Source organism: Athene cunicularia, assembly GCF_003259725.1.
Source record: "Athene cunicularia isolate RWA chromosome 5 unlocalized genomic scaffold, athCun1 chr5_part3, whole genome shotgun sequence".
Lineage (NCBI taxonomy): Eukaryota > Metazoa > Chordata > Aves > Strigiformes > Strigidae > Athene > Athene cunicularia.
The window spans coordinates 9,234,554-9,246,488 of record NW_020799103.1 but is presented as its reverse complement, the minus strand read 5'-3'; the positions used below and the strand labels follow the sequence as shown (position 1 = coordinate 9,246,488).

Here is an 11,935-nt window from a genome sequence, read left to right as displayed (position 1 = left end):
TGCCAGCCGCTCATCCCGGCCAGGGGTGCGGGGAAGGGCGCGGGGAGAGGGAGAGCATCCCGCTTTCCAAATCTGAAGGTGTTTTTCATCCGGAGGGAGGCTCTGCCCCGGCTTTGATCTGCCCAGCTCGCTGCAGCCGATTATAGAGAAAGGTCAGAGCTGTTATCTGTGGGTGCCCAACTTCCACATTTTCATAATGCAACTTTCAAGAGCTTGTATAAACTGCTTTGGTGGGGGCAGGGTGTTCTGCAGAAGGCATGTAGAAAGACTTGATTGCCGGGATGTAGGTGAGAATTGCCCTCCCTGGGTTTCCCACTCGGGGAAGGGACCAGCTCTCGTGTCCCATCCCGGCGTTGGGGCACACACGGGCACCCCCCTGGCCAGAGGCTCCGTAACGGCATAAACCCGGAGTCATTTCAGCCCTGCTCATGGTGATGACTGCAGTTACGCTTGTCCGGAATCATGATAAGGGGGAAGAAAAAAAGAAAAAATTATAAAATCTCCATTTTCAGATAACGCTTAAAACATCGCTCTTAGTTAACTTGAGTCATTTGAGGTTTGTTTCCTGTGAGATACTAAAAATGCCATTGCTTGAAGCCCTCGGTGAACACATGGGAACTGTTTCTTTTGGGGACTAAATCAATTTGTTGTGTCACTTCTGACGTTTTATATGTTACATTGTCTCTTATTTTATGCTGTTTTTTCAAGAAAAAATAATCCAAGCTCCTAAGTATATGATGTCCAGGTTTCAACTACAAAGTTTTAGTAATTTTATTTATTTACCTGCCTTGTGTTCTAGTGACTTAAGTGCTGGCTTAGAAATCTATGAACATCAAAAAGCTAATGTGTAAACCAGGAATTCTGTTCTGTGTAAACATCCGCCAGGCTATTCCGGAGTTTAGGGCTTTCAGAGGAACATGGCTTGTCATTCCTGAACACCCAAAACCTGAAATATTTTGGAGTATATCTGAAGCTTTGGATAATGGATAGTAAAGGATTATAATGTACCTTTCCTTCTGTTGGAAGGCTCTCAGAACTTGTCAGAGTGCAGCCCACATGTTAAGAAAGGGAGCATGGGGCCCAAAAGGATAAACTTGGAAAAACGAGGGCCTAATCGCATACAGAGCTCCCCATGATTTTAACAAAACCTCACAGGACGGAAAGCTGGTAAGAGGGGAATGTTATGACACAAGTTGTAGGGCACAGCAGTTTAAACTCAGAAGAGTACAAACCAGAACAGAATATAATCAGATAATATCTTAGGGCTCAGCTTGCCTAAATAAAAACTGCAGGATCAGTTCCTCAACAGAGAAGTTCTTGACTGGTGATCGTTTCTCCCTGCTGAACAAAGTAATTTTTGCCCAGAAAACCGCTGACCCAGTAAATAAGCAGTAGTAATACAATTTTTTTCCTGTTGCCTGCTGGAAACTGGGAGAAGCCCGATCCTTCCCCATCAGTGTACATCTCCTCTGCCCCCACCAGCCTAAGGGAGGACAGACCAGCGACAGAAACAAAGCGTTGAGGGACTCTCTGCTAGAGGAAGAACCCAATAATATATGAAAAAAATTGGGGGCTCCACTCTACCAGATATTGTGCACCTCACTCATCATCCAGTGAAGCATAAATGCGCAAACATACACCTTCCTTGTTGCTATAGCCACAGGTTTAAAATTAAACAAATGCTTAAAGGGTTGATCCAATAGGTTTTTTATTAATTAATTTCCCTGGGGTTTGGATGAGGCCCTCAGTGGCAGCACCAGGTCACTGCAAACTTTGCAGAACTGAGCTCAGGTGCCTTTCTTTTAATTTTTGTTGCTGTTCTTTTTTTTTTAATTTTTTTTCTTGGCAAAACTTGTAAAATTACACAAAAAGGCAAAGAGAATAATTCCTTAAGAAAGTAGCTTTGAAGAAAATTCTTGCTTTATCCCCAGGTATTACCAGAACCATCCTAGATTTAAGAGCTTTTTAAAAGGGGAAAAAAATAAGGTGCGTGAATAGTCAGTGCTAATACCACAGCAAAGACTTGTACCTCTTTTCACACAGAGATGTGTAAATCCCAAATAACTGTTTGAGCTATGTCGGCATAGACCTATCCCAGGGGATTCATGTCCTTAGCTGAAGGAAGTCCTGCAGTAACACAAAGTAAAATTCTGGCTCTATTAAGAAAAGCAGCAAAACTTAAACCAGTTGGGCAACAGTCTCATCTGTTGTATTTATTCATTTCATGCTGTCCACAGAAATGACATCCTCAGACCTAGTCTTCAAATTTACATTTCCCAATGGAAAGTTGGCTGCACGTAAAATCCCTCAGGTGCCTTTTCTAGTCCTTTAGCCCTTGGTGAGACAAAAATTCCCTTGGCTTCCAGCGGCACTGCAGCCAAAGCTTGCAAGCTCAGGTTTGCTGTATGGGCTCATATATCTTTGGGCTCATACACAAATGCTTTATGCTATTGCTGGGGCTCTTCAGTAAATTATAGATAAATCCAGGGATTATCTGTTTTGATTATGTCACAGTTTATAGGTAACTCTTTAAAATCTTATTGGGAAATAAAAGCTTTTTAAAATGAAAATTAAAACATTGCTGTGTGTTGTGGACAAACCAGGATTATTTGAAAATGTGAAGAATATAGTAAGAACTTTGTGGTGGTTGGCATCCATCAGTCTGCACAGACATAACCAGTATTTCAGTGAAATGGTGAATCCGGGCTGCTTTTTGATTGCACTTTTGGAAAAGTGCAGTCTTCAGTTATGGAAGAGTCATGTTATGGGAAAGGTATTTCTTTTACAAGAACTGCATGGATTGAGACACATGACTGAGCAATTCATGTTCTGCCCAGCAGAAGAAAAATGATGTATTTACACAGACACCAATGTCCTAGTAAAGCAGTAGATGCCTTTACAGTAATGAATACACAGGGATGATGAAGAGATTGTCATGTTTATCTATTATTCTCTGAGAAAAAATAATTTTTAAGTAACAAATTTTTGGATACTCATATTAACTCCTTACATTTTAAACTGTTCTTTTTTCTTTTTAAAGCAAATGAAGAGTGAAGTCCTGCTCCCTCTCATGTCAGAAGGGGATAAATCATATACTCCACTGGGAGAAAAAAAGGAGGCTGTAATCCCTGTTCTAACTTGACCAGTCTTGTGTTCTGTTTTGTTTTTCCTTCTCATGCGGATGCCTTCAGAGTACATTTTCCTTCTCCCATGCCTCTTTCATTCCTCAGGGAGCCAGTGGATGAAGTCCTCCAGATTCCCCCTTCGCTGCTGACATGCGGCGGCTGCCAGCAGAACATCGGGGACCGCTATTTCCTGAAGGCCATCGATCAGTACTGGCACGAAGATTGCCTCAGCTGCGACCTGTGCGGGTGCAGGCTCGGAGAAGTGGGGAGACGGTTGTATTACAAACTGGGCAGGAAGCTCTGCAGAAGGGACTATCTCAGGTACACAACCCACTTGTTCTACCCTCGCTCCCCTTCTTTTTACCAGCTTTGCTATGTTGTTTAATTAGTATAGTTAGTGAGCAAAGATCCATAAAGAATTCAGTTTTGACTACTCTTAAACGTAAAGCCTGGCAGCAGTCACAGTTGTAACACAGCATCAGTTGCAAGCTCAGGTTTGCAATGTAGGCTCCTGTATTTTTGGGGTTCATGCACAGATGCTTTATGGTACTGCTGGGGTAAGTAACAGATAAATCCAGAGGTTACCTGTTGTTGATTAGGTCACTTAGAGTTGTTTATTGGTTAAATCTTAAAAATCTTGTTGCAAAAAACCCCATATTTTTTAACAAAGTGAAAGCATTGCTACGTGCTGTGGACAAAAGAGAATTATTTGAAAATGTGGAGAGTATAGTAAGAACTCCTGGGACTTTGGGGCTGTTGGCATCTGTCAGTCTGCGCAGACGTAAGCTGGTAGCTCCAGGTGAACTGCGCAGTGCCAGCATGGGATTCTGGCAAGTAGAAATGAGGAAAGGGTGATGAATTTCAGCAAGCTCCCCCCGAGCTGAGAGTGAACTGGTTCCCCTGAATGGTTTTCAGTAGTTCTGTGCTTCTCCAAGCATTGCCTTGGAGCTGAAAGCTGTATAAAACCAGGTGCCAAGATCGGCAACTGATGAAAGATCATTTAGTTCTCTCATTTAAGAACACGGTATCCAAGGTAACTGCATTCAATTCATTTTCCCGATGCAGTAATATCAGGTCTATAAGAGATGCTTAATTCCACTAGACACCAGGGCTGCTCTACCTGCTTGGAGTCTGAGGTCACTGCCTTTAACACACGGATTGGTCCCTGTCCTTTTCTGCATCGCTGGTAAAGTTATCTGGGACACTTCAAGTAGAAAGCAGCAACGTGCTGTATGTTTAATGCAAAGCTACAGCCAGTACGGGAAAGTCTGATTGCACTAATTTGGATCCAGTGGATTTTTAGCATTGTTAAACCTGGTCCTGAATAGACAAGAATTTGCATGTTTTGCTGAATCAGATCCTACAAATACACTTGTTACAGGTGTTTTCATTAACATCTCTCTGCCTAATTGTTTTGCCAAAATTTGTAAGCAGGGTCACATTGAGATTAAAATATTTCACTGAAATTGATAATAAAGGATCTTTACTTTCTTGCTTACAATTAAAATAGATTGATCTTTGCAGTGCTGGATCCCTAATGTGTCAGGAGATCTCTGGAACAGAATAATGGTATTTGATATTTTTTCAGCTACTTTACTGAAGGCTAATTTACCTGCCAGTAAAACCAAAACCAAATTCTCAGTGGAGTTCCTAATTATGGTGTCCCTGAGCTTTACTGATAGGAATTTTGCTAAGCAGAAACTAAGAGCTGAGTTCTGCTAATGGGACTGCTTGTAAATACTCTGCAGACTCAACACTCCAGCAGCGATTCAGTGTTAATTACACGTTCCAAATACTTTCCACCTTAAAATGGACGCAACAGAAAGAATGGCAATACGGTTAATGTATTTTCTTGCAGTGAAATTCCACGTTTTTACTTCTTTAATAATGCAATATTGTATAATATCTTCTCTCATTAATGAAAAATTTGGCAACCTTTGTGTAACCTCAGTATTACTTTTGTTGGGCAGAAGTAAACACTGACATCTGCTGGTAGAAGGAAGAAATGATGTTTTTCCCTTTACAGATCTCTTCATGTAGTAGGCATCTTTTTTCCAGTTCAGAAGATAATATGAAGCAGGCACAGCACGCATAAGAGAAGTGTATTGAGGTGGAAAAACTCTTTCCAGAATTAGTATGGAAACTTAGAAGTCAAACTCAATAGGTGTATACATTGCACAAGTAATACGTATCATTCTCCCCCCCTTTTAAGAAAAAAAAAATAGTTCATGCTTATTTATTAATGATCTGACTTACAAACTCTGTAGCCAGCAGACTGCATGAAAGGCTGGTGGTGTTCACACACAGCTGAGTATGTTGTACTGCTCCAGCGGAACAGGAGGCATGCTGCGAGGGGAATACTTTTCTAGTGCATTCATTAGGGGCTTCTTTTAACAGACAATACCATCATGGTCTCAGCAGGGTTCCTCAAGTGGATTAAAGAGCAGTCCATGCCATAAAATAGTTTGGGCTAGCATAAGTATCTAGAAGGTCTTAGCGTGTATCCTTCTGAAACCCAACAGGGGTGAATTCATGGGTATAGAGATGTCTGGGTTTGAAAGAATCTCCAATGTGGAGGCTATAACAAGAGATGGGGGAGCCTTAGGCCATGGCTTGTGTCGGCTCCTTTCTGTAAACTACAATAGCAACCGCTGAAGGTGGGCAAAATCTGTCAACGGTAAGGTAATTTCTATAGATCACGGAAGTGGAAGTATTAGCATGGCTGTGCTAGGACTTTTACTCCTCCTGAAGCTGCTCAGCAATTCAGGATAAGGTCATTGATCAGAGAAGTCAATTACATTGAAAATAGGTGAGAACCTTGGACTTTCTACTTCATTTCTGATACTGCAAAATTTAGAGTTCTGCTCAGCAGCTTTCCATGTGACCTTTATCTAACTTGGCAATACCCTGACTAATGAATCAAGGCACTCGTGTTCTTTTTTTATTTGTTTTTTTCCCATCTGCCCAGTAAATGAACTCTGCTTACTTCTCTGCTGTTGTTGTTTCAGGCTCTTTGGCCAAGATGGCCTCTGCGCCTCCTGCGACAAGAGAATCCGGGCTTACGAGATGACCATGCGGGTGAAGGACAAAGTGTATCACCTTGAATGCTTCAAATGTGCTGCCTGCCAGAAACATTTCTGTGTTGGGGACAGATACCTGCTCATCAACTCGGACATAGTATGTGAACAGGACATCTACGAGTGGACTAAGATCAATGGAATGATCTAGCAAAGACGTGCCTCCTAGTCTATAAAAGACATCTCACAGGCGACACTGATGCATAGCTGCAGTGAGGAGATCATCACTTGAGCTGTGGGCTTTGACTAAAATGGGGGAGTCGGCCCTTTGCAGGCAGTGCTACGTAGAATCTAAAGTACATATAGGTGCAGAAGGGAGACCGAAGCAATAGTAGATAGACTGACTTCTGTTAACAAAGGCGTACGGACAATAACTGACATCAGCCATGTAGGTGAGAGCTGGGAAACAAACACAATGTGATAACAAATTCTTGTAACTGGAAAAACAGTAGGGACTTCTGTAAAGAGATGTTATGACTTTGTCCCCTGCAGACTAGGATTGTGCAATTGAATTTTTTTTTTCTGTCTTGTTTTAGTTACTGAGTTTAGACGACAGCTCCTAATGTAGACACGAGGGAGAATACTGGAAGAAAGGGGCCATCATTTATGTGGTCATTCTATACAGCCTTACACTTCGGATAGGAGAGAAAGTGGGAAGAGGGGGAGGGTTATTTTTGCATGGAAATTTTTTTTTTCTTTGAGAATGAACAGTGCATCCTCTAGTCCCAAACTCTTCTTTAAAAAAATCCTGCTGAATAGTTGTTTTCAGGCACTGCTGTTTCAAGATGAGATGTTCCACAGATCATTTCTATACAAATATAAATCTAAAGAGTTGTTCAACTATTTTATTAACTTAGAATATATCAATAAAATATTTGTTGTGTGTAGTAAGACTCCGCAGCTTTAATAAAAATAACAGAAGATTTGAGTGTTGCTATTTCTTTTTTTTTGGAGCTGGGCTGGATTTTTTGTTTGAATTGTTTGTTTTATTTTTTTGTAGCAGTGTTTCTACACTTTGTCTACGGCTGATGCCTGCTGGATCCACTTAGGGTTGCATTTCAAAGCAGTAATGTGAGAACAATGAGGTCTCAGTAAGCCTTGTAGAGTTCTTCATGCTAATTAGAAATTAGAAGTTCTTCATGATAAGGAGAAATTAGATAGTGTTGTAGGAGAAATTAGATAGTGCTGTGTGACACTGAAGCTCTCTGGTTTTTATGAGGACGTTTTGAGGCTGGTGGCCCACAGAGAAATACACTTGGATGTTACTTTGCCACAAAGAGCCTATTTGATCTCAGAGGAGATCATGTAAGATTTTGGGTCTCCTCGAAATGTAGCTCATCCTGATTTTGCTCTGGATTATTGAATTCAGTATAATATCACTAGAGCAAATCAATATTTGCTCGTATTTAGAAAGAATTCAGTTCAGAGCCTTTCCTGAAAAGACTGTTGTCACTTGCTTCTTAAGCAAAAGGAAGTGTCTGAGCATCATACTACGAACAGGAGAAGCACACTTGGTCAGGTAAAGGTGGACATTCAGGCATCTCACTCCCACAGAGACCAGTAGTGGGTGTTGAGGGAAGCAGGGGGTGGTGTCCACATGGAGCCTTTCCAGGGTGCAGGAAGGTCCCATGAGCTTTGTGTGAGCTTGCCTTCAGACCCCTCTGTGTAACAGCAACCACAGACCCATTCTCCATGGGTTTGCCTAGTCCCTTTTTTTGCCTCTTTGGCCTCCATAAAGTCTCAAAGCATCAATTTTCACAGTTTAATTCTATGCTGTGTTTATCTCAAAACCTGTCACCTCATTGGTTGAACACCACATTGTGAGACATAATTAATGGTCATTTCCTATCACCTTCTGTTTCCACTATTCTTGACTTTAAAGACGTGTATCATATTCCCTCCAACTTGTTTCTTCTAAGATGAAGAGTCTGAGTTCCTTCTTGCATGAAAGCTGTTTCATGCCTCTCATAATCTGTTTCTCACCTCTGTATGTTTTCTGGTTCTGTTATCATTTTTGAGAGCGTCAATATAACTGCGTGTGTTTTCAAGTGTGCTAAAAAAAAAATAATTTGTAACACATTTGAACAAGTCTGACAGTCCACTCAGAAGATGTTTGGCATGTCCATTCACCCCATCAGTACTCACTTGTAAGGAATAGTACCTAAGCGTATGGATATCTATTTAATTATTTTCAATAAACTTGTCACCTAAGGGATCTCTCATCCAAGTGGCAGTACTGACCAATGACAACATTTTGCATTTTACAATGGATATTCTGAGAGCTCTTTTTCCTTTTCTTGCTTTTGTTGTCACGACTAACGTCGGGGACAAAAATCTTTAAATCTTATTACCAGTGAAATTGGAAACTATACATAATGAGATCATGCTTGAAAAGTACAGTTTGAGGACTCTGGGATACAGCTCTTCTCAGTGATATGCTGACCTCTGGAGGCCACAGGCAGCTGGTTGTATAATAATTATAATTCTTAGCCTAAAATGTACCCTTGCCAGCACAGGCAAGAAGGCTATGTACTCAAGGAAAATACAGTTATCATCGCTCTTCACCCTCAGTGGCTCCTTGCAAATATTTGGCCCAGGTAGAAATGAAGTCTCAACACCCCTGTTAGGTTGCCCAGCTCGGTGGACGTGCCCGGGATGCTAACACAGGGTGGAGGTGCACAGTCGTTCTCCAGGTCGGTGTGTGGGAGCACATACACGCAGTGAGGTGTGTGTCACCACACAAGGCAGTACCAAAGGCTTTTTGGCAGATGCCTTTAAAGCTTTCCAGGTCATCGTGCCCTGCCATGCCATTGTGATGTCCCTCCCACAGTCCCTCTCCTTTCCCTGAAAAAATATACCTGGATAGCACTATTGTACGATCAGGGCAGAGGAGTGCTCACAGCTTCATGAACATCTACTAGCTCAGGGCAAGAATGTTTTGCAGATGATTGCAATCAGCTATAAACTACACTAAATATACACTAATGATGGAGACGAACATGTACCATATGATGGGAAGATTGGGACTCTGCTCCATCCTACGGTGCTGAAGCCCCCGTGTTTCAGTGTTTTCTGAACGAAGCCCACGTGTTTCAGATCACAGGTAGCCATCTGCTGATAGTCTGACTGCTGATAGTCTGCGAGGGGCAGTGGGAGATAAAATGAGGTTGCCTTTGACGTGAGTTTGACTTTTCAGAATTGCTATGAAGAGGTTTTGAGCTGCATCCTGATCTCATACAGCATGGTGGTGTGACTGACTCTAAAATAACTGCAGTCACAGAGTTACACCAGCATAACAATAGCAGGGATGTGGTCAGAATCAACAGCTATCATTACAGGTAAGAGTTTTCACGCTTGTTCCCTGAACCCTTTCCAGTGTAATTTTAAAGCTGACTCAGGCATGCTGCAGAGCTGTTTTCCACAATTCCACCTCACAGAGAGGTTTGACTGAAAATTTAGATAAGGGTCCTCATTAACATCTGTATTGAGAATATGTAAGAGTGTCAATAGTTCAGGGAGGCTTTGTGGTTTTGCACTAATGAGAGCAAGATCCGTGTTTTGTTCTCACCTCAGAAAGCCTTTCCTGTGTAAGGGAGTTAAATATTCTGCTTCTCAGTTGCCCATCTGTAAAATAAAGATATTACCACTTATTCTGTAAAATATAATTTAAAACTTTCTAGTGGGAATATACTCATTATTTTGTGTAAGGTATCATTTACACATGAAAATACATTTTAAAACCTAAATGAATGTATATGTAAAGGAAGGATGCTGCAGGGTCCACAGTGAACATTCTTATTTTGTTATCACCTGTTTTATCTAGTCTGTGTAACTTCAAAAAGGGCTTAAACTGAACTGGAAAATGACAACTTGTGCCAGAGCCTCCACCTGAGCAGTATTTTTACTCTTCCTCAATAATTACACCAATCCATTGATGGACTTTTCCCTGCCAGATTCCTAACTCTTGCTTTCCTGGATCCAGGAGGAGAGAGAACAGATTTCTCTTGGAATTAATGTAACCAACATTTCACCTCTGTACTCATTTCAAGTATGTAATGATTCTCTCCTGAAATCCCAAGAAAATAAAATGGTCCAAAAATGATGGCAAAAATAAAAGCAAAGGTGATTTAAAAGCAAAAAGCACAACAATCTGAACATGACTTCATCAGCTGATATTCAAATGCATTGTCCTTTATATATTTCCAATATCAGCTGTATTTTAAAAGGCATATCATCCTTTAAGATTTCCCTTCTTTGTCCCCATTATTCAATGTCATGGTAGGAAGATGAGAGCATTACCATCGATATCACTTTTTTAATTCCATGCCCTTGAATAAGGGCAATAAGAATCCCGCATAATAGAGTTTTCAGCCGAGAGAGTAAATGAGAATCGGTTGTTAATTCAATACAGGATACAGAAGCTGTCTCTCCCATCTCTTTTTCTCAAGGTAATACTGTGCCTCCAATTGTCATTATACCCAAGAATCAAATTATTTGAATTCTGGACACATCAGCACAAAACCGAAGACTCCCTGCCAATTTCGTAGCCTGCTTGGAAGAGAACATCAGAGAGCATCACTCATTTATACGACCGCCAGCCTGAGACTGTAAATTCAGAAAACAAGAAGGCCTCAGGTGCTGCACTTTAACATTTCTTTCTGCTCCTGATTCAACCTCCCTTACCACCCCCATCACATACAAGGTAACATTTTATCTCTGAAAGGCAAAGCTTTCAAGCATCTGCCAGGGTGAGCATAGACTCTGTATGGTCTGAATGTGAATTGAAAATGAGACTGCTAAGTATATTAATTGATAACAGTCACTTGTGACTTTGAAGGAGATTCATGACACTTGGAAAAATAATCTATAAAGATTGTTGTTGCTCTAAAAAGACAGTGCGGCATCAGCTTATTTCACTTACAGCAGGTTCATCGCTTTTATAGAGCATACTGCACTGCAGGCAAAGGGAATTTTAATGGACACTGGAAAGAAATGATCTATTCCGCTGTCCCACGACAAAAAGAAACCATAAAAAGACATAGAACAGAGAGATTGAGACACGATATCAAAAAACATTTAAGGAACTATAATTAAATTAAGATTCGGAAGTCTGTCAAGGAGATGAAGATTAAACCTGCAGAAAGTTGAACCTTGCTTGAAGCAACTTGTTCTCTCCTGCTGCAAGTTGTTTTGTACCAGGCTAATGAGAAGGCACATCCTTGAAAGGTCCCTAATAAACCAGCAGATGTTGGTTAATTAATAAACATATTTTGCAGGAGTATACCATGTCTCATTTAATGCTTTCCAAGTGCCTTGCAAGCATGAATGCAGTAATGCATTAATCTTTCCCTTTTTAAGTTACAAGACCTACTCCAAAGGTGGGGAAACTAAGGCACAAGATGAACATGACCTGCTTAAAAATGACCCAGTAACTCAGCCAAACTTCTACGAGAGCAGAGGTTAGATCTCTCAGCTTTGTGACTATTCAACCATGGACCATTTTGCAGCCGCTGATGAAGCAGGTATGGGTACCACATGGCCTGACCTGTCCAGCAGTGGGGATCTCAGATGCACCGTGGACATCAGAGATCAGTCTCAAATAGAATTTTACACGGATACTTTCTATGAAGTATGCCTGACAGTGATATATATCCCTCCCTGAAGGACAGACAGTCTGGTATATAAAGCTCAGCCATGTTTGCAGAATTAGGAGTTAACAGTCTGTGGGGACAT

The 11,935-nt window shown here is 41.1% G+C and overlaps 1 protein-coding gene across 1 annotated transcript; it reads left to right on the top strand.

Moving 5' to 3' along the window:
* The first annotated feature begins 3,034 nt into the window (after positions 1-3,034).
* On the top strand, positions 3,035-7,089 carry LMO2 (LIM domain only 2). Its single transcript, XM_026850914.1, has 2 exons — positions 3,035-3,446; positions 6,134-7,089. The coding sequence occupies exons 1-2, from the start codon at positions 3,211-3,213 to the stop codon at positions 6,351-6,353; spliced, it is 456 nt and encodes a 151-aa protein (XP_026706715.1). The 5' UTR covers positions 3,035-3,210; the 3' UTR covers positions 6,354-7,089.
* Positions 7,090-11,935: the final 4,846 nt, after the last annotated feature.

What these genes read in the sequence shown, in the direction of transcription:
- LMO2 (XM_026850914.1), top strand. Translation starts at nt 3,211, where the DNA reads ATGCCTCTTTCATTCCTCAGGGAGCCAGTGGATGAAGTCCTCCAGATT. An exon ending in TGCAGAAGGGACTATCTCAG is followed by an intron (nt 3,447 to 6,133) that starts GTACACAACCCA and finishes TTGTTGTTTCAG; the next exon opens with GCTCTTTGGCCAAGATGGCC.